Source organism: Silurus meridionalis, chromosome 8 (assembly GCF_014805685.1).
Source record: "Silurus meridionalis isolate SWU-2019-XX chromosome 8, ASM1480568v1, whole genome shotgun sequence".
Lineage (NCBI taxonomy): Eukaryota > Metazoa > Chordata > Actinopteri > Siluriformes > Siluridae > Silurus > Silurus meridionalis.
This window is the reverse complement of record NC_060891.1, coordinates 1,641,056-1,665,508: the sequence shown is the minus strand read 5'-3', so window position 1 is coordinate 1,665,508 and position 24,453 is coordinate 1,641,056. Positions and strand designations below refer to the sequence as shown.

The 24,453-nt window shown below is 39.7% G+C and overlaps 1 protein-coding gene across 1 annotated transcript in view; it reads left to right on the top strand.

Moving 5' to 3' along the window:
* nrxn3a (neurexin 3a) overlaps nt 1-24,453 on the top strand; it is a 303,444-nt gene that overhangs the window by 246,532 nt on the left and 32,459 nt on the right. The window contains 5 exon segments of the mRNA XM_046855388.1: nt 8,819-8,990; nt 20,506-20,595; nt 21,254-21,322; nt 21,325-21,381; nt 21,384-21,556. Of these exon segments, the coding sequence (XP_046711344.1) occupies nt 8,819-8,990; nt 20,506-20,595; nt 21,254-21,322; nt 21,325-21,381; nt 21,384-21,556 (561 nt within the window).

Genomic DNA, 24,453 nt, shown 5'->3' with positions numbered 1-24,453 from the left:
GTGTGTGTGTGTGTGTGTGTGTGTGCGGTCATTATAGGTCGTGTAGGTGACTCGATCGTTAACACGTGTTTGTAACCATTCATGCGTGTAAACACTGGGAAAAGGAATTTGTGGAAAGTGATTGGATATTTAAGCTGGTTTAAAAGGAGTGTATTTTCCTTGTGTAGTGTGTCATGTTGTGTTGTTTTCTCCTCCTTTCTTGTCTGATGGAGTGATTATGGAGGAATCCTCCTCCGGCGTAGTTATCCTGACAAGCTTGAAAATGCTAAAAAAAAAAATAAAACAAAAGCACTCGGTCGTCGCTCATCACGTTAACGTCACCGGCACCACCTCCACCGTCTCCAGACAGCGCTCTAAAATCCTGTTTCAAGCTCAATTTTAATCACACGTTTATTTCCCAATTATAGCTCCTCGCTCTCGGAGAAGCACGTTTCAGCCGTGCATGCTGGATTATCTCATTCTTAAACACCTCGCCCCGTTTAATATTTATTTAACGCTCACTGGAGCTTCGCAAACCTCAGAACACTGTGGCCCGATGGGGCAAATAATACGAATAATCATCATCATAATCATAATCACTATCATAATGTAGTGCTGAATAGTTTCCAATTCTTTCATCAATACACTGTAATGAGTGCACATAGTGTTTATTATTATCTAATTATAGTAATAATAATAATAATAATAATAATAATAATAATAATAATAATAATAATAATAAAAATTTACATCACTGTTTATTTTGAGCAAATATTTTTTTACTTGTTTTTTTGTTTTGTTTTGTGTGTCATGTGTGTTTATATGTTTATAGCACTTTTGACTCTGTTGTCCTTATTTATTTATTTATTTATTTATTTATTTATTTATTTATTTATTTATTTATGTGTTTATTTATGTGTTAATATTGAGTATAGGAATTCAGAGCAGCTAGCGTGTTGGAATAAATTTGTGTAGAGGTGTGTGTGTGTGTGTGTGTGTGTGTGTGTGTGTGTGTCGGTGCGAGTGGATGATGAACACTTGTGAACGTGTGTATGAGTGTGTGTAAATGTGACAGTAGTGAGAACACTGTCATACTGAACTCCAATATTTTTTCTAAACTGCTCGGATAAATCCATACTTGAGGTCTATACTGAACACCACGAGGAGAAAAAGCGTCTCTATTAACGTTTAGAGTAATAAATAGTTTCTTGTGTGTGTGTGTGTGTGTGTGTGTGTGTGTGTGTGTGTGTGTGTGTGTGTCGGAGGCTTCAGTTTAACACAAAGCGCTAAGAATTGACTTTTATCTGACCTCTGCTTTGTTATTGATGAAACAATCAGCTGGGAAATAATGTGAGCAACACTGCTGAGGGTTTTCTTATCATCTGAGTGCACACCTCTCTCTCTCTCTCTCTCTCTCTCTCTCTCTCTCACAAACACACACACACACACACACACACACACACACACATACACACACAAACACACACACTGCTTCTTCTTCTTCTTTATCCTCTGATCAGTGTGTGTGCAGGTGGTACTGAGAGTAGTGCAGAGCTCCTCCTTGCTGCATTCATCCTCCTCCTGCTGCTCCTCAGGTCACCTCCATATTGACCTGATAATCTAAACATTTCACTTTACACTCCTTTATACACTTTTATAGTCATTTATACACCTTTACACTCCTTTATACACTTTTACACACCATAATATACCTTTATACACCCCTATGCACATGTAAACACATTTACACTCCTTTATACACCTTTATACACCTTTACACCTTTATACACACTTATACACCTTTACACCTTTATACACCTTTATACACCTTTATACACCTTTACACTCCTTTATACACCTTTATACACACTTATACACCTTTATACACCTTTATACACACTTATACACCTTTATACACCTTTATACACCTTTATACACCTTTATACACCTTTATACACCTTTATACACCTTTACACCTTTATACACCTTTATACACACTTATACACCTTTACACCTTTATACACCTTTATACACCTTTATACACCTTTACACCTTTATACACCTTTATACACCTTTACACTCCTTTATACACCTTTATACACACTTATACACCTTTATACACCTTTATACACCTCTATACACCTTTACACCCCTTTATACACCTTTATACACCTTTATACACCTTTACACTCCTTTATACACCTTTATACACCTTTATACACCTTTACACTCCTTTATACACCTTTATACACTTATACACCTTTATACACCTTTACACCTTTATACACTTATACACCTTTATACACCTTTATACACCTTTACACTCCTTTATACACCTTTATACACACTTATACACCTTTATACACCTTTATACACCTTTACACCTTTATACCTTTATACACCTTTATACACCTTTACACCTTTATACACCTTTATACACCTTTATACACCTTTACACCTTTATACACCTTTACACTCCTTTATACACCTTTATACACTTATACACCTTTATACACTTTTATAGTCATTTATACACCTTTACACCTTTATACACTTTTATAGTCATTTATACACCTTTATATACACCTTTATACACTTTTACACACCATAATATACCTTTATACACCTTTATACACTTTTACACACCATAATATACCTTTATACACCTTTATACACCTTTACACCTTTATACACTCCTTTATACACTTTTACACACCATAATATACCTTTATACACCTTTACACCTTTATACACTTATACACCTTTATACACTTTTATAGTCATTTATACACCTTTATATACCTTTATACACCTTTACTCCTTTATACACCTTATACACCTTTATATACCTTTATACACCTTTATATACCTTTATACACCTTTATATACCTTTATACACCTTTATATACCTTTATACACCTTTATATACCTTTATACACCTTTATATACACCTTTATACACTTTTATAGTCATTTATACACCTTTATACACTTTTATAGTCATTTATACACCTTTATACACCTTTATACACCTTTATACACCTTTACACCTTTATACACTTGTGTGTGTGTGTGTGTGTGTGTGTGTGTGTGTGTGTGTCGGTGCGAGTGGATGATGAACACTTGTGAACGTGTGTATGAGTGTGTGTAAATGTGACAGTAGTGAGAACACTGTCATACTGAACTCCAATATTTTTCTAAACTGCTCGGATAAATCCATACTTGAGGTCTATACTGAACACCACGAGGAGAAAAAGCGTCTCTATTAACGTTTAGAGTAATAAATAGTTTCTTGTGTGTGTGTGTGTGTGTGTGTGTGTGTGTGTGTGTGTGTGTGTGTGTGTCGGAGGCTTCAGTTTAACACAAAGCGCTAAGAATTGACTTTTATCTGACCTCTGCTTTGTTATTGATGAAACAATCAGCTGGGAAATAATGTGAGCAACACTGCTGAGGGTTTTCTTATCATCTGAGTGCACACCTCTCTCTCTCTCTCTCTCTCTCTCTCTCTCTCTCTCTCTCTCACAAACACACACACACACACACACACACACACACACACACACATACACACACAAACACACACACTGCTTCTTCTTCTTCTTTATCCTCTGATCAGTGTGTGTGCAGGTGGTACTGAGAGTAGTGCAGAGCTCCTCCTTGCTGCATTCATCCTCCTCCTGCTGCTCCTCAGGTCACCTCCATATTGACCTGATAATCTAAACATTTCACTTTACACTCCTTTATACACTTTTATAGTCATTTATACACCTTTACACTCCTTTATACACTTTTACACACCTTTATACACCTTTATACACCCCTATGCACATGTAAACACATTTACACTCCTTTATACACCTTTATACACACTTATACACATTTATATACCCTTATACTCCGTTATACACCTTTATACACCTTTACACTCCTTTATACACCTTTACACTCCTTTATACACCTTTATACAACTTTACACCTTTATACACCTTTATACACACTTATACACCTTTATATACCCTTATACTCCTTATACACCTTTACACCTTTATACACCTTTACACCTTTATACACATTTACACTCCTTTATACACCTTTACACTTTATACACCTTTACACCCTTTATACACCTTTACACCCTTTATACACCTTTATACACCTTTATATACACTTATACACCTTTATATACCCTTATACTCCTTATACACCTTTATACACCTTTATACACCTTTATACACCTTTATACACCTTTTTATACACCTTACACTCCTTTACACACCTTTATACACCTTTATACACCTTTATACACCTTTACACCCTTTATACACCTTTATATACACCTTTATACACACTTATACACATTTATATACCCTTATACACCTTATACACCTTTATACACCTTTATACACCTTTATACACCTTATACCTTTATACACCTTTATACACCTTTATACACCTTTACACACCTTTATACACCTTTACACCTTTATACACCTTTATACACCTTTATACACCTTTATATACACTTATACACACTTATACACTTATACACCTTTATACACCTTTACACTCCTTTATACACCTTTATACACCTTTACACTCCTTTATACACCTTTACACCTTTACACCTTTATACACCTTTACACTCCTTTATACACCTTTATACACCTTTACACCCCTTTATACACCTTTATACACACTTATACACACTTATACACCTTTATATACCCTTATACTCCGTTATACACCTTTATACACCTTTACACTCCTTTATACACCTTTATACACCTTTATACACCTTTATACACCTTTATACACTTTATACACCTTTATACACCTTTATACACCTTATACACTTTATACACCTTTATACACTTTATACACTTTATACACCTTTACACACCTTTATACACCTTTACACTCCTTTATACACACTTATACACCTTTACACCCTTTATACACCTTTATACACCTTTATACTCCTTTATACACCTTATACACCTTTATACACTTATACACCTTTATACACCTTTATACCTTTACACCTTTATATACACCTTTATACACTTTATACACTTTTACACACCTTTATACACCTTTATACACCCTTATACACCTTTAAACCCCTTTATACACCTTTATACACCTTTATACACACTTATACACACTTATACACCTTTATACTCCTTTATACACCTTTATACACCTTTACACTCCTTTATACACCTTTATACACCTTTACACCTTTATACACCTTATACACACTTATACACCTTTATATACCTTATACTCCTTTATACACCTTTATACACCTTTACACTCCTTTATACACCTTTATACACCTTTATACACCTTTATACACCTTTACACCTTTATACACCTTTATACACCTTTATACACCTTTATACACACTTATACACCTTTATATACCCTTATACTCCGTTATACACCTTTATACACCTTTATACACCTTTATACACCTTTACACTCCTTTATACACCTTTACACTCCTTTATACACCTTTACACCCCTTTATACACCTTTACACCCCTTTATACACCTTTATACACCTTTACACTCCTTTATACACCTTTACACCTTATACACCTTTACACCTTTATACACCTTTACACTCCTTTATACACCTTTATACACCTTTACACTCCTTTATACACACTTATACACCTTTACACCCCTTTATACACCTTTATACACCTTTACACTCCTTTATACACACTTATACACCTTTATATACCTTTATACTCCTTTATACACATTTACACCTTATACACCTTTATACACCTTATACACCTTTATACTCCTTTATACACTTTATACACTTTATACACCTTTACACCTTTATACACCTTTACACTCCTTTATACACACTTATACACCTTTACACCTTTATACACCTTTATACACCTTTATACTCCTTTATACACCTTTACACCTTTATACACCTTATACACCTTATACACCTTTATACTCCTTTATATACTTTATACACTTTATACACCTTTACACTCCTTTACACACCTTTACACCTTATACACCTTTATACTTTTTATACTCCTTTATACACATGTATACACATTTATACTCATTTTTTACCTTTACACTCCTTTAAACACCGTTACATATTTTTATACACCTTTATTCATCATTACATAACTTGATACATCTATACACACCATTGCACACCTTTATTCACGATTACACACCTCTATACATCTTTACACACATTACCTACTTTGATGCACCTTTACACACCTTTACTCACCTCTATATAGCTTTACACACTACTACACACCTTTACACATCATTACTGACCTCTATACACCTTTACACACCATTACCTACCTTGATACACTTTTACACAGCTGTACCCCCCCTCTGTATCACTTTATACCCTTTTGCACACCATTACTTACCTCTAAATCTCTTTATACCATGTTACACACCACTACTCACATCTATATGGCTTTACACGCCATTACAGACCTTAATACACCTTTTCACACTGTTATATACCAATTTATCAGCACAATCAAGCATTCTTATTTAACTTTTAACACTGGATCTATTATTACGTCTAATAATAATAAGAAAAAGAAGAAGAAGAGGAAAACTAATTCAAATAATACAATAAGAATTATTAATAAATAGTATATGAACAATAAAAAATATAATTAGATAATAAATCATGAAACAGTACAATAAACCTATAAACCTATATAAAATGATTAGATTCTTTCTTTGTCTAGACATGTAGTCTGGTAAGTAAATTCTGTGTCCTATATCATGTTAAAGGCCAAATCTCGACAGCGAAAGAAAGGAAGAAAAAGGAAAGCAGGTACAGGCAGATAGTCATGTATTAAAATCACCCAGATGTTAATTTATTATAAACTTGATGTCACAGAATTTTGTGCAGACTAAAGCGAGCCTTTGGGGAAACGTGTATATCCTCCAACCACATGAAATATTTACTCCAGCCTTCAGCGTGTGATATTCAATATACGGCACTTTTAACCCGACGCTTCCTTTCATGCATCACTTGCCAACAGCGTTTTCTTTCCCACAAGCTCTCTGTCTCTTCGTCGCTCGGGTGATATTAGAAATGGGATGAGGAACGAGCGAGTGGCACTTAAAGCGAACACTGCGAGATGTAAAAACAGCGTTTCTGTGATCAAAAAGTTATGCAGTCGTTCAAGGCCGATTCCAGCGAAATGACACTTCACTCCGAGCGTAAAATGGGGAGGAGACGTCGGCTCGAGCCGATTTCACATCTCTTCCCTGTAGCGTCTTTTGTATTTGCAGCCATTCTGTTCTGTTAAATATTTTATTGTCCAACGTTGTGCTTTCAGGAAATAATGTGTTTTTGTGACATTTGTAATACGTGTCTGTGACCTTTATAAATGGCCTCGATTTACATGTTACAAGTCAAAACTGCGACAAAAACGCATTGAAGTGAAATACTGATCATTAAACGTTCCACTAAAACCAACATCTGGATTAATGAATGCAGCGTGACATCATTACAACCCCTTCACACAGAATGTACCAGACATCCTGAATAAGAAAACCAGGGGCTATTAATTATAATAATAATAATAATAATTACTATTATTATTATTATTATTATTATTATTATGGAGAAGAAGTGAGAAACAAAAGCGGCCCCAACATCCAGATAAACTTGAAAGTGCCAGCCCAGATTTCCATCCCAGAGAAGTGGCGTGATAAATGCAGCAAGCGCTGATAAACATCTCCCCTGATGCTATTCATCACCTGGCATCATTTTCCCATGCTGCTGCTGCTAAGAACAATGCCAAAACTGCTTTAACATAACCATAAAATATGTCTGAACAACCTAGAAAGCTCGCATGGGGACAGGTATGTGTCAGAAATTAAAAAAATGGGGGTTTGATCATACTAACCAGATCGAATAGTTGAAGCATGTTTTTTTTTTTTTATGACTGATGAAGCCGGAGGATTATAACACCGATATCACACTGATATCACACTGACATTGCAGTGGCATCACACTGAAAATGAAAATGGTATTACACTGCCATCTTACTGGCGTTGCACTGGCAAAGCAGTGGCATCACACTGGCATCGCACTGACAAAGCAGTGGAATAAAAATGACACTACGGTGGCATCACACTGCTATCTCACTGACATTGCACTGACAAAGCAGTGGCATCACACTGCCATCTCACTGCCATTGCACTGGCATCGCATTGACAAATCAGTGGAATAAAAATTACACTACGGTGGCATCACACTGGCATCTCACTGACATTGCGGAGGCATCACACTGGCATCACACTGGCATCACACTGGTTTTACACTGACAACGGTATTTTGTTTTCACGAATAACTTTAGAAACCTGCCTGATTCATTTTGTTTACATTACCTGAGAAGAACGTGGTCTCATTCAGCTCATTTTTCATTTCACAGAATCACCTGTAGCAAAAAACTAACAAAATAAATAAAAGCAGCTTCTTCAGTCTGGACGAGGAAACGGCGCGTGTTTGAGTTGACAAATGAAGCTTCTTTATCGCTCAGTTTTAAAGCGATTGATTTTGATCGATGAGCTCGGGGAAGGTCTGATGAATTCTTTTCATTAAGGGCGGCGCTTTATCACGATCAGAGAGCCCCGATGCAAATGCCTGGAAGATCCAAAATATCCCGAGCTGAAGCAAGGGCGATGGATTAGAGATTGTATTTAAATAAGTAATAAACGTTGCACAGAAATAAAACGCTGCGAGCTCGGGTCAGTGCCGGAACGAGACTCCAGTCCAGTCCTTACTCGTGATTTTGTCTCTTTTTTAGGAGCAAGGGAAAATCGGCGTGACGTTCAACATCGGGAGCATGGACATCCTGGTGCAGGAGAGCAGCATGCCCGTGAACGACGGCAAGTACCACGTGGTGCGGTTCACGAGAAACGGGGGCAACGCCACACTTCAGGTGGACAACTGGGCCATTAATGAGCACTTCCCCTCAGGTAGGCGCTCTCGTCCACCTTCTGTGACCTTTACTTCAGGAGATCAGGGAGATGTGTGGACAGGAGGCAGAAAAGGACAGCAACTGCTTTTGCTCTATTTCCAAAGTCACTCTGTTTGACCTGCATATATGTGTGTGTGTGTGTGTGTGTGTGTGTGTGTGTGTGTGTGTGTGTGTGTGTGCGTGTCACTTAACTCTTTTTTCCCTCTTTATTTTCGTCTTTTTTTCTTTTTCCCCCTCAGTCACTCACTGACACTGTGCCTGTGCTTTGCACATTAAAAGCAGCAAAAAACATTTCTATGCATTTAAATACAAAACCAAACAAACCTTTTATCTCGAACCGAAAGCGTTTTAACAGCCCACGTCACGTCTCTCAAAACTCCAGCTTCTAACCATGCACACGAGGTGATGGACCCGGGTTTACCTTGTAGCTGCGCAAACCAGGTTGTGTAAATACTCACAAATTAATCTTCCATCAAGGAGCAAATATTTCCTCAATAATCCCTGTACTGTTACATAAATACCAATAAATAACTCGTATTATAACATACCGTGGCTGTGAAATGTGTGGAAACACCAGAAATGTTATGGTGTTTGAGAGACTCATGCACGTTCCTCCAGTTTCTACGCAAGAAACTCGGCAACGTAACACACTGAAGATTACTCCAAAAACAAATCTAGAAATGTCCAGATGTTCCACTTTATTTTCCTCTCTCAGCAAGAAGAACAGCTTCACACACTCTCAGCATCTGAACTGTTCGTTTCCCCGAACCTTCAGCTGGAACACTTTCCATTTTCCTTGTTGTTATGCAGTTCATCTCAGAGCAGTTCAGTAGGATTCAGGTGCGTTGACTGGTCAGGTGGTTCCAGATGACTGTTTGCTCTCTAAATAACACTTACAAAACTTACAGTGCTGACTCAGTAGTTTTGTTTACACTTGTGGAGAAGGTGGTGAAGGTAGGAATCGTGCAGGCTTCCAGCTTCTAAACAGGCGTCTGATGATTGATAAATAAATATTTGATTGTCGAAGATTGCACCCTAATTGAAGTAGCTGTTAAGTAGGATCATGATTTTGCACACGACTGCATGACACACAATATATTATTACAGTATATTTATAATTAACATTTAAATTAGTTAGAAACTAGTTGCTATAAATGCAGGTGCCATCAGTCGTCTTCTTCTGAACGATTTGTTTGTCATTGACTGGCCAATCGATGGAAGGTTTGGTAGAAAATGTTATGCTTCCTTGTGAAAGTATTTGTAAGTATTCAGGATCAGGATCAGGCGTGTGACACCGACTTCGCCCTTTTCTGTCATCGTCCAAACTTTATAATTGATAAAAATAAATAAACATCACTCCAGGGCAGGGGGTGGGGGGTGGGGGGGATTGAAACGATGCGCTCTCCTCACAGCGGCAGTAAATGACTCGGTCCCTTCTTTATTACTTCATTGTTGTCTGCTCTTCTTTTATTACTATTGGACTGTCTGTGTTCTCTTCAGGGAGATGTAAGGCCTAGCAGACAAAACCAATTTTCTTTACACGTGTCCTGATTTAAACTTGTTCAGTGCGAGGGGCCGGTCGAGGCCATAACATTCAACGCTGACCAATCTTTCTCAAGTCCCGCTTTTTCTTTCACAAGTGCACCGGTGTTTCGGCTACAGGATCACTTCATGTTCGCATGTCTCAGCTCAATAAATCAAAAAACACTCAGTTGTAATCTAGGGAAAATGATAGATCGGTCAATCGACATGTTGGAACTGGCTGATATTAACTATCACTTCTGAAAGCCCCACGTCTTTTCCCTTGACTTTACATTAGTAATTTTCAGTGTTGGACAGAAGTGGAGTAAATGTAATTGGTTTCTGTACTTAAAGAGTTTTTTCACGTGTCTGTACTTTACTGAAGTGTTTCTGCTCAGGGAGACTTTTACTGTAACTTCACTACATTTCAAGGTCAAATATTTGACTTTTTACTCAACTACATTTAGTGAAATCACTCGATTTTTTTTATTTACGAGGATAAAAACGTAACTGGTGAAACACGTGGCGAGTCACCAATCAGGATCGAGCGCACGCTCTGTTTTACACGTGTTCTGATCGGCGCTTGGTGAATCTACTGATCACCAACATACAGTTCAGCATCAGTTCAACATCAAGCAGGACATTTACAGAGGAATAAATGATGAAGAAACTCCAGACTCGAACTCACCACAACACACGTGACCTCGTTTACACGTTTTTATTTTGGTTTTGGGCTCATGATCATTTTAATAGAAATCAATCAGTCATTAATATCATTTTATTAATAGTTCAGTGTGCTGAGAGTCACATTCGAGTCTTTTCACATAAACTGAGGTGATTAGGTGAAGAGTCTTGTGATTAAAATGATCATAGGAACATTAGAGTTATAATAAATCAGTACTTTAGTACTTAAGTACATTTCAAGGCAAATACTTTTGTACTTTTACTCAAGTGAAAGTTTATTGGGACACTTTGTTTACTGGAGTCACATTTTACTGAGTGTGTCCACTTTACTCAACTACATGCTTTGTGTACGTTACAGTCCATAGTGAAGGTCCTTCATTTACAGTGCATGGAGAATGTGTCGCTTTCATAATGAGCTAGCATTGTGTGTATGATTAGCATCAGGGACAGCAGGGAAGCAGCAGGGTTTGGGAAAAAGACTGTGGGGGGGAAATAGCCCTACGATAAACTGATCAACTTTACCACAGACTCAACGTTCCACTGTTCTGATAAGGAGATACGCATGCACATTATTTATTACAGTTAGCCAGCGTCCTGCTAAGAAACGATGCACAAGGACGAGTCCCGGGTTTTTTACAGCTTTGTATCTTGGAATTTGTATGCAGTGGAGTCCTGCGTTCCCAAGAGAGCTGATTGCAGCATCTAACCAGGGCTTTGTGACACCTTCATGTGTACGGTGGGAGAAAAACAGCTGCCACTCGTCTGTTTCAGTAAAGATAGATAGATAGATAGATAGATAGATAGATAGATAGATAGATAGATAGATAGATAGATAGATAGATAGATAGATAGATAGATAGATAGATAGATAGATAGATCCTTTCTCTAGTCAGTTTTGTTTTGCTCCTGAAAATACCATGTAAAAGTTGTAATTAGTTGTGTGCTGATTACACTATACCATGTCTCTGCTGCTGAGTCAGACACACTCAACTAAATAAGAAGTGTGTGTGTGTGTGTGTGTGTGTGTGTGTGTGTGTGTGTGTGTGTGTGTGTGTGTGAGTGTGTGTGTGTGTGTGTGTGTGTGTGTGTGTGTGTGTGTGTGTGTGTGTGTGTGTGTGTGTGTGCCCCAGGCTATGTACACACACTTCACTGTTAGTAGGATGCTGTGGGTTTTTGGGCTGATGAAGCACAGCGAGAGCGAGCGTTCACATTCACACTAACATCATTTCTCGTGCTGACACCATCACTCTCTCAACATCACATGGGGAGCTCTCTCTCTCTCCTCTTCAACCTTCTCCTCCTTCTTCTCCACCTTCTCCTCCTTCTTCCTCCTCTTCCTCCTTTTCCAACACATCTTCTCCTTCTTGTCCTCCTTCTTCTCCTTCCCCAACACCTCCTTCTCCTCCTCTTCCTCCCTCCCCTCCTTCTCCTTCTCTCTCTTCTCCTCTTCCTCCTTCAACTTCTTTTCTTCCTACTTCCCCCTTCTCCTCCTCCAGCTCCTTCTCCTCCTTCACCTTCTCCTCCTTCTCTGACTCTTCAACCTTCATCTTCTCTTACTCATTCTCCTCCTCCTTCTTCTCTTCCTCTTTTTCCTCCACCTGCACCTAAGAAAGAAACAGGAAAATAATCAGTGCTTTGATGATTTTTGTTTATGAAAGAAGGAAGGACCTTTACATTGCATAGTGCAGGTACACAGAAAAGATGGATTGATGGATGGATGGAAAGCATGGAAAGCTGTGATATGTGTTGGCTCATGGCTGTAGAAATGAATGCATGATGGATGGATGGATGGATGGATGGATGGATGGATGGATGGATGGATGGATGGATGGATGGATAGATAGATAGATAGATAGATAGATAGATAGATAGATAGATAGATAGATAGATAGATAGATAGATAGATAGATAGATAGATAGATGATAGATAGATAGATAGAAGCATGGAAAGAAGTTAGGAAGTTTATTGTTATTAATTTATTTTAATCTCACACAATTTACTAAAAGATAAGTGAAGATAAGGAATAAGTTATTATTATTATTATTATTATTATTATTATTATTATTGTTTTTATTATTCCTGACCACTTGGCATCCAGACTTTTATGCGGAGTGTTTAGGAAAGTTCACTGCGGTAAAACGAAATTGTTCAACATGTTCTATAGTTGGAGCTCAGAGCAGTGAGTGTGTGCATGTCTCTGATCCTGAGATGTTTTTATAGTGACCTTGATGCAGGTTCTCGAGCAGCACGTTGACTACGGGAGTATATCACTACTGTTATGAATGTCACTGTATGTAAGACGTCTCTATAAAAGCAGGCGTAATTGACTCTCCTCCTCAAGGTTCACAAACGATGATAAAATCCTCCCATGGCCGCTCGTGAGTGTCACAATATCTCCAACATTTTTTTTTTGTTACACGTCGCTATTAGTGATGAAGAAATTGTGTTATCTGAAGTTGCAGAGATGAGATCAGGAAGTAACGAGGAAATGGAGCTAGGTGCCGAGTCGTGCCGAAACAGCTGCACTTTATTTCCTTAATGCTTGAAAGTATTAATTGTAAACGCCTCCAATGCATCAGTTCCTGAGGCAAAGAAGTTGCCAAGTTAATTTAGCCAACCTCGATCGTCTAATTGCTTTCAAATAAGAAGGCAGAGCGAGTCCATTACTCTGAGACATGGACGTCCTGGTGATCTCCAGCACCCTCAGGAGCAGACAGGAGCTTTAGGAGCTGTACGTGAGGGCAGGACTTGCTTTATAATGTGACCTCGGGCTGTTTGTAGATGACACGCAACTCTTTAACAGCTGTGTAGCAGGACCTGGAGTGGAACTGGGAATAGGTTTTTGTTATCTGTTATTAGCCATGGCAAGAGAAATGACACGCCTGTAGAGAACATCATACATTCATGATCCTCCAGCTGGATGTAGCCTGAGGAGTTTCTGTTTTTTTTTTTTTTTTTTTTTTGCTTCTCCTGTTATGGATGGCATGTGCTACTTTCCTGTAGCGTCTCAACACCGCAATTTAAATACAGAAAGATGCATTAATTAAAAATATCAGGTGTGTTGATTGGATCATATTTGTTAATTGAACCAGATGTATTAATCAAATTAGGTGTATTGATTGGATCAGTTGTGTTGATTGGATAAGGTGAGGTGATTGAAGCAGGTGTATTAATTGGATCCGATTTGGTGATTGGATCAGGTGTATTGATTGGATCAGGTTTGGTGATTGGAACAGTTGTGTTGATTGAATCAGGTGTGTTGATTGTATCAGGTGAGGTAATTCAGGCAGGTGTATTGATTGGATCAGGTTTGGTGATTGGATCATGTGTGTTGATTGGATCAGGTAAGGAGATTGGAACAGGTGTATCGATTGGATCAGGTGTATTGATCGGATCAGGTGAATAATTGGATCAGGTTTGGTGATTGGAACAGTTGTGTTGATTGGATGAGGTGAGGTGATTGAAGCAGGTGTATTGATTGGATCAGGTGAGGTGATGGTATCAGGTGAGGTGATTGTGATTGGATCAGGTGAGGTGATTGATTGGATCAGGTGTATTGATTGGATCAGGTGAGGTGATTGGATCAGGTGAGGTGATTGAAGCAGGTGTATTGATTGGATCAGGTGAGGTGATTGGATCAGGTGAGGTGATTGGAACAGGTGAGGTGATTGTGATTGGAACAGGTGAGGTGATTGGATCAGGTGAGGTGATTGAAGCAGGTGTATTGATTGGATCAGGTGAGGTGATTGGATCAGGTGAGGTGATGGTATCAGGTGAGGTGATTGAAGCAGGTGTATTGATTGGATCAGGTGAGGTGATTGAATCAGGTGAGGTAATTGGAACAGGTTAGTTCAGGGTGTTGTATCGTGACCCTGTAGGTGAGTAATAGCTGTGATGTAGGCTGGTCTAATCTCTCCACACCTCAGTGCTGGCTATGCGTGCTGACAGATGCTATCAATTAGCCCGAGCTCTCGACCCTGTCAGCTCTCTTACATCACAAGAAGTCGCTGATTATTTCATTTTCCACACATCTCTTGTTTTTTTGGTTGTTGTTTACTGCTTTTGTTGTGTTCAGGTTTCCTCTGTGCTAAAACAGTAGGTGGGAATCGGAGTAACGCGAGTGATGGGAATTTCGTCCGTAATTGCTGCCGCAGAAGGAGGCGTGATTGACGGATTGCTATTTAAAACAGCAAGATTTCCAGCTGAAGAAATTCCAAACGATGCCTCCATATGGAGATTAGTGCATTAAAGCTGAAAGCTTTTAGTTGTTCACATCAAGAGACATGTGAGAGACACGTGAAAGAGACAAATGTGAGAGATGTGAGAAACACGAGGTGTAAAGACAGAGAGACCCATGAAAGAAATGTAAGAAACACATGAGAGACACATGAGAGAGAGATGTGAGACACATCAGAGACACATGAGAGACATGTTATTATATATTTATATCTATTTTTAGACAGTTTTTTTGGTCTATTTCACAGGACAGAACACTATGAATATGAAGCAATTGAGTTTTGGGAGGTCAAACACGTGTGTGTGTGTGTGTGTGTGTGGACAAAGTACTGGGACACCTGACTTCCCCTTTCTCAAAGTTAAAGGCACACAGTTGTATAGAAGCATGAAATTTGGCCAAACGTGTTCCAGCATCACAAAGCCGGCTCCATGAAGATCTGCTTTACATGCTTTGGAGTGGAAGATCTCCTGCTATAGAGCTCCAACCTTATTGAACCTAATGAATGTAAACGCTGATTGTGCCCCAGACCTCCTCACCTCACCTACCTGACTTTACTGACAACCTTGCAGCTGAATGAGTGCAAATCTCCACAAAATCTAGTGAACATCTTCCCAGAAGAGTGGATCTTATTACAGCAAATGGGGATTAAATGAAAGACCCCCAGGGGCTTTCACATGTCAGCCACAGGACGCTGTGTTTGTCTCAGGAAATGTTGCATGGGGAGGAAAACACGGCTCGTGGAAGTAACCTGCTGTAAAACAGGGGGAAAATATTTTGTGCAGGTTTGAGGTGGAGAGAGTACCAATTACTGATATCGAATACAAAAATCTCTTGACTTTATAAACCTCGCAGTAGAGCGGAAAAAAGATAAGCTTTCAATATCCACCTCTGGTCTAATCCCTAAATTAAACCAAATCACCTGGGAGGCCGAGACAAACGCCCACGGTTTTATTGTGGGCCAGACGGAGGATGAGGATCCTCAGGGGTCCAGGACACGCTTCATATTTGGGTTTTGTGTGTGTGTGTGTGTGTGTGTGTGTGTGTGTGTGTGTGTGTGTGTGTGTGATTGAAAATGAACACTTTGGACTGGTTTAAGGAAAGAAAGAAAAACGAATGACTTCAGCGTTGAAGTTTAATCAGCTGCTCATCTGCACATGTTCTGCATATTCTTCTCCTTCTTCACTCTATAATTAAACTTCCATTTGTACTTCTCGAGAAGAACTTCCTCCCCAGGATGCGAGCGTGAGGTTATTCTCTCATGCAGCGCTAAAAACTTTTTTATCGCTTTTTTTATGACAGAGTTTTGGAGTTAGGAACTGAACAAAGGGATTTTTTCCACAGACTGTAGGCTTAATGCAGGAAGCTGGGTCAATGTGGACGAGTCAGATCTGTAATCAGAAAGGTAGAAGGGGCAGAGGTGTGAAGAGTAAAAGTATCGATACTTTACTGCACAATTTACTTCATTAGAATTTTATCAGTCCGATTTCATTATGACTTGAGTAAATGTCTTGGAGTATCTGATTTGAACAGTATTTGAGTATTTGACTTATTGAGCATTTGACTTATTGAATTTAGGCTTAAACATGTGCTAGTCCTCAATTTTAAAACACATGTTAGGGAAAAGCCAAACATTTTTATTTCCTAAATTTAAAATCAGATTGTACACTTCAACTCTGCATCAACCAACAAACCAGCAGACTTTTCAACACGTCAGAATGCGAGGAGATCAAACAAAAAAAAAAGACAAAGTAGCAAAGCAATCTTTCAAAAATGATCTTCAATTAACTAATAAAATTACGGTTTCATGTTAAAAAGTAAGAGAAGCATTATTCTGTGGATTGTGGAAAAGTATAAAAGATTTGAGGTGAGTGACATACAGATGCATTTACTTGTCACATGTACATTACAACACAGTGAAATTCTTTAAACGCATATTCCAGCATATTAGGAAGCTGCATTCAGCCATGATACAGTGCCCCCCGGGGGACAGAGGATTAAGGGCCTTGCTCAAGGGGCCAACAGTTGCAGCCTGGTGGTTCTGCGGCTTGAACCCTCGACCTTCCGTTCAGTAACCATGAACCTTAACCATTGAGCTTCTGCACCACTGTATACACAGACTGTATTTGATTGTTGTGATACATCAGGAATCAAACGCGTAGTTGTTCTTTTACGAAACCATGAAAACTTCTCGTTTTGATTTAATACGAAGTGAAACCTTTGGGATTTCTCAGAGCCTCTCGGGCAGGTTTGCGAGTTCCCTCGTCCACACTTTCGATTTCAAAGAGACTCGCTCATGTCCTCGACTGCCGGCGCCTTTGTCATGCCCTTCATACGGATCAAAGCGGCAGTCGAGAACTTCACGTCCACTCAGGGATGAAAAGTAAAGTTGTGCGGAAGCCGAGTTTGGTCTTCCTGCGTCCAATTTTCTGGCCTAGATACCGACGTAGCGTGTCCATTTGTTATTACGCTAACTTCAGAGTTATAGATGATGCGAGGAGTCGCGTGTTGTAGGCGCCCGAGAGGAGGCGGGCTTGGGCCGAGACCCTTGGGAAGGCATGAAGAAGCAGGTGCAGGTCGGATGCAGGTGCTTCAGTCCAGCGGTGTTATTTTTAGGGCCGCGATGTTCTGGATCACATGAGGAGCGCGATTGCAGAGCTATGAATTATTAGGAAAAGACAGGACATCAGCAGTTTGAAATAGGTCTAGTAATTATGCTAGATTTATTATTTGCTTTCTCAAATAAATAATAATGAGGTACTACTCAAAGTATTTCACCCACATGCCTGGAGAGTTTCTAGGTTTCTTTTCTAGATTGGATCCTTTTCTCGTTGCCATTAGTTATAATGGAGCAGTGGAGTGGCGCCCGATGTAAAGAGAGAATTGCTTCATCATTATCAGTTATGACGTCATGACTTTCTCCCGGTCGCTCATGTGATTACAACACGGGGGAGTCATTTTGGAGAAACGGCTCGAGACACCGATGATGATTAGTGAAGAAAAGATTGGATCATTTTAGTAAATTGGTTCTTTTTTCTCTCGTCTCATTTTACTCAGTTCAGAAATAGCTTCTTCTGGATATCTGAAGCTTCTCAGAAAACAAAAATCGTCCACATAGTCCAAGAACATGACTGAGCAATTTAGAAATGATCACTTTCCTGTCATTTTCTTCTGGCTGGTTGGAGTTGGCGAGGGGGCGGGGCTTAATTTAGTAATCTAGCTGTCAGTGCAAACCAGCATGCAATCAGAGTTAGCTATCTGTTTTCCATCAGCTTGACCTGAAGCCTGGGATTTCTTTCCTGCTTTCTCGACCTCACAAAGTTTTCCTGAATTCTCGTCATTTCCTGAATAAACCATTTGTTTTTATTTTCTTAAAGGATTATACGATCGTTACCTAATAACGAAAGTGTTTGTTGGGTTAAAACGCTGCGTATATATTTGCCGAGTCAAGATTGTGAACTTCCCCTGTTTCTTATGCAGGGTTACAGTTTTACTCCTCATCGTTATCGTTCAAAAGGAAGTCATGAATATGGTTTTGTGTGTAGGAGAGAGAGAAATACAGAAAAAAAGGAATAGGAAAAAAAAAGTAAAGAAGAGCGGGTTCATGGCACCATGCTGCATTCCCCTCATTGTAATGGTGATGAGTGACCTGGCCGCTCTCTCCATCTGCTCCCTGCGCTCCACCTTTCCCCTTTTTGCTCCGACCGGCTCTCGCCCTCCACACCTGCTCCATTTATTCTTATTACTGCCCCTTCTCGAGACAAACCACGCAATCTGTTCACTAAAGACCTGACAGTCGAGTGGAACACCTCGCCTCACCTAGTCTCACCTCACCTCGCCTCGTCTCACCTTGACTCGTCTTGTCTCACCTCACCTCGCCTTGTCTCACCTCACCTTGACTCGCCTCGTCCTCCTGTTCCCATGTTATCAGGGCATTTACACAACATCTTTACATTTAGCCATTTTGACAGACGCCCTTATCCAGGGCGACTTACATTTATCTCATTCATACAACTGAGCAGCTAAGGGGTTAAGGGGCCTTTGCTCAGGGGCCCAGGAATGGCAGCTTTAAGTGGTTAGGAATTCAACTCATGACCTCCGAATCAAAGTCCAATGCAATATTCTGTTTAGAATCAATTGAGATATTAGAGATGAAGGTGGGGGCGGAGTTTAATCTGACCAATCATAATGCTCACATCGGCGTCTTTTCTACGTTCTCGTCCCTCTTCGCCAGCACTCGCGAGCTCCAGTGATTCGTTCCATTTTACAAGCACAGCTGTTGTTGAGTTGTTTTCATGTAATACTGTTAAATAGTTTTCACACTTCACCAAAAAAAAGAAAATTCTTACCGAGTGTTAAATCGCACCAATCATGGTCTACACATCATACTGGAAAAAAAGGTAGGAAAGCTGTATTTTTGTCTAATTATTCCATTTAATTAAAGAAGAAATGGGTCCTCACTGCAAACAGTGTGTTTGATGTTAGCGTGATCAGATCTCACTTTATTATAAACACTTTAGCACATGGAAAAGTTTCAGCAAAAAACATTCTCAATTTTGCAGCAACCAAAAAACGGAAATCTGTTCATTTATGTAGCAATAATTTTATGTTAAAACCTGATCACTTGGAATAAGTGAGAAATCAGATGAGCTTTGGTGTAAAATATGATGAAAAAGCAGTTGCTGTTCCTCCTGCAGATGTCTGGTAAAGTGATGTTACTGTGTTTCTGTACATGATTCACCGAGCCTGGTTATTTTTATAAAAAAATTAAAAAAAGATCCGCCTGTATGTTGTAGTCTGGATTATAAAAAGCAGGCAGTTGAGATCGAGATGTGACTTCACGCATCTGATCCTCTGCTCTCAGCCGAGAGTCGAAGCAAGTGTTCGACACGCATCTGTGATAAATGCCGAATGTTCACGATAACAGAGCTTCAAACAACGAAGGCCAGCGTTCAAATAGAGCATAAATTTACTTGTCTAAATCCTTCTAAACGTGTTTAAAAGTACTTTTAAAGAAAATAAATCACTGACTTGCCATGACCGCGTGTTAAAGCTCTCTTTTAAACTTTAAAGGCAACGCCGATAATGAGAGATTGCAAATGGCAAGTAAGAAAATCCCGTTCAAATATTCCCGGCCTGTAGACGAGTGGCTGCACGACAAAGGTAACCGGCACCTTCTTTAACCTTCACTCTGCCATCAATAACCTCTTTATCTATCTATCTATCTATCTATCTATCTATCTATCTATCTATCTATCTATCTATCTATCTATCTATCTATCTATCATCTATCTATCTATCTATCTATCTAATTGCTCTTCTTTTCTCTCTGATTCAAAAGATTGCATGCACAGTGAGTAGTAAATAGCGAACCAGTAAATTTTCCATAAAATCAATGATAAAAACATTATAAGTACATCATAAATTGTTGCTCCATCATCATGATGTGATTTTCAGAATCATATCCCATCACGCTTTTGTTTACGCCGCAGCTTTTCTCTTTTGTTCCTTGATAATTTGGTTAAATGTCTCATAATCTGTATAATCATTTAGTCGATTCGAGTCATTTCTTCCCTTCCAGGCTGCTTAATTCTCCAGTTTATAGCCTGACCTTTTGATTTGATGTATATGTGTACATACTTTTTTACGGTTTTCTTCGTATGGCATTTTGCGAGCTGCGCTAATTTAAAAACGATTAATCTGTAATCTCTGATGCTGATGATGTTGTTGTTAAATTCGGTTGTGACCTGCTTCCTGTTTATTTGTATATGTTTGTGTAATAAACGCATCCGGGTATCCCCCCTCTTTGCTATCGTCTCAGGGCGGCAGTTAACCATCTTCAACACGCAGGCCACCATCACGATCGGTGGTGCCGACCGGAAGAGGCCGTTTCAGGCCAGCTCTCGGGCCTCTACTACAACGGGCTGAAGGTGCTGAATATGGCCGCTCAGGGCAACCCAACATCCGCATCAACGGCAGCGTGAGGCTGGTGGGCGACGTTCCTGCAGCTGGATCGGCCCGCACCACTGCCATGCCCCCAGAGATGTCCACCACCTTCATCGAGACCACCACCACCATGTCCACCACCACCACCAGAAAACACCGCTCGCCACCAACAATATCGGTAATACATTGCGCATGCGCACACACACACACACACACACACACACACACACACACACACACACACACACTCACTGCATATAAAACATACACACATGTACACACAAAGTATATGAAACATACACCCCTACACACACACATTGAATATGGCATACATACACAGACACACACACACACACACACACACACACACACACACACACAGTATACAAGCACACACACTCACTGCATATAAAACATACATACACGTGCGCACATGTACACACAAAGTATTTAAAACATACACCCCCACACACACATTGAATATGGCATACACACACACACACACACACACACACACACATTGTACAGTCAATCTTTTTTCTATTAAACATGAAAATGTGTATTCTTCATTATGTGTTGTTTGGGTCTATTTCATCCCAGGCTACATTTCAGCCCCATGCACCAGTGATCACGCATTACAACAAGACTATTCGGGATGAATTTGTTACAAAAACAGGAGGTGGTGGAGGGGAAGGCATGAATATGCAAATCGGTTGTTTTTGCAGGCCGTCACATAGGCAGGTGTGCATGAATGATTGTCAAGCAGCATGCAAATACCTCGGCTGTGGTTGTCAAACCATCCAGGTGTCCGCCGGATTGTTTTGGGGAGGTTAGGAACTTAGTGAGCTCCCTTCACTTCAGCAGCAGCAGCAGGCAGCAGCCTGTCGTTCACATTCCCTCAGGTGGTTACATGTGTAAAGCTCATGAAGCATTATAGAGCACTAAAATGCAGTATAGCGTATAGCCATGTAGAGCAGTACATGTAGCAGCGAATCGCCTGTTATAGAGTAGCGTAGGGAAGTGCAAAGTTATCATTATAAAGCAGTACAGGGCAGTATAAAACAGCATAGGGCTATATAAAGCCTTATAAGGCAATGTAAAGCAGTATAGGAGAGTTATAATGCAGTATAGGGCAGTGTGAAGCACAATAATGCAGGAAAAAGCCATATAAAGCAGAATGGAGCAGTGTAAAGCAGTATATGGCATTATAAAGCAGCATAGGGCAGTGTAAAGCAGTACAAAACAATGTACAGTAAAACAGTATAGAACATTATAGATCAGTATAAAGCAGTAAAGAGCAGTGTACAAAGGTATAGAGCTTCATAAAGCAAAAAAGATCAGTATTGGTTAGTGGAAAGAAATAAAGAGCAGTATTGGGAAATGTAAAGAGTTATAGAGCAGTATAAGGGCATTGTAAAAACAGTATAACACCGTGTAAAGTAGTATAGAAAAATATAAAAGAGGATAAAGTATAAAGCAGTGCAAAACGCTATAAAGTGGCAGAGAGCAGTGTTAAGCAGCATAGAGCAGTGTTGGGCAGTGTTGGGCAGTGTCTTTACTCAAACGTGATGAGATGTAGCTTTTCATAGCCATCACGGGACAAATAGAGCTGGCTGTGTTGATATTAAAGCCATTTGTCTCTGATGTGTGCATGTGACACGGTCTGGAAATGTCGAAGGCTCCGACTGGTCAGAAATGTAAAATCTCAGCATTGTTGTTCTGAAAAGCAGAAAAAAAAAGAACTCTTAACTGCTCATTTTGATGCTATGTGGCCGTGGCAGATCCGTTGTATTAGTGTTTAATTAAAATGATGATTAGCTCTTTTACCTGGAAACAGCAGCATGATTACTTTCTCCAAGTTCTTACCCTTAATCCTAAAGACATCGCAGATTAAATGTCTCGTCATTACGCTGCAGTTTGCTTTATCAAGCGCATTTGTTTTTCCTCAGGATATCTTTACTGCCACTGGTCCGTGAAGCTTGTCGAGGTATCGGGAATGTTCAGCTGGTTTACAATCCAACACATGAGAAACGCTCTGTTTTTAATATACGATGTTGATAATACAAAATACTGACAAAGCAGAACTGAAATCTGGTGCTGAAACTGCAGACTCCTTCCATAAATGCTGAAAACAATCCTGTTTATACAGAAAACTACAATATCAATAATACAGACTTTTTTATACATTCGGGTTGTCGAGAATTCCTCATGAATAAGCGATCGCTATGGAAACGCTATCATTTAACAGTAACTTTATTGGATATTTTCCAATAAGAGACACGTGAATGTTTTCCCCACAATAATGAAATGAATACGTTTTTGATAATCTGGTCGTGGAGCACGAGTTATGGAAATGTTCCTCTTGCGTCAGCTCCGAGGTCGACCGTGCCTCACGCTCGAGTTAAACCGTAGGTGCTCATTCGAGCATCACGCCGCATTCCAGTCCGATCACAACAGTCAAACGACATGCAAATCTGGTGGGGATCATGCGAACGGCAAACATCTGCGCCCGGAGCCGCAGCCTGAAACCGCGCGCTTAAAAACGAATGAAAAAGAACGAGGTCAAGTGCGCATTGCATCGGCCCTCGTCTCAGTATTCTGCGCTCGTATCTGTTCTCCGGGTGACTAATCCGGAGTCACGGTGTGTAAAAGTGGGCGGGTTTTGTTACAGTTCACGCGGTGAGTCAGCGTGCTCGTGTTTTATGGACGCACACTTTCTATGGCCTCTGGGGCCGTCGTCCCACACGAATCAACATTAACACGTCACTTAACATGCATCTCTGTCTATTTCATTTCCACAAACTCATACCTGGCATAATTAGCACATCCACATACTTTTTATCCCTTTAGGGTTACATTTAACACAATGGAAAATAGATGCATGTTTATTACGACGTGATGTTCGGGATTACGAGCGCTGATGCTGTGAGTACGCAGTGCAGTAGCGTCATCTCGGCGGCTCTGGTGGGTGTTTTTTTTCCCCTTTAGCTTTTTTCTTTCTCCCTGTCGGAATGAAGGGAGGCTCAGGCCCCGGCGCGGTGCGGTGCGGCGCAGCGGCGGTGAAAGAATTGGCAG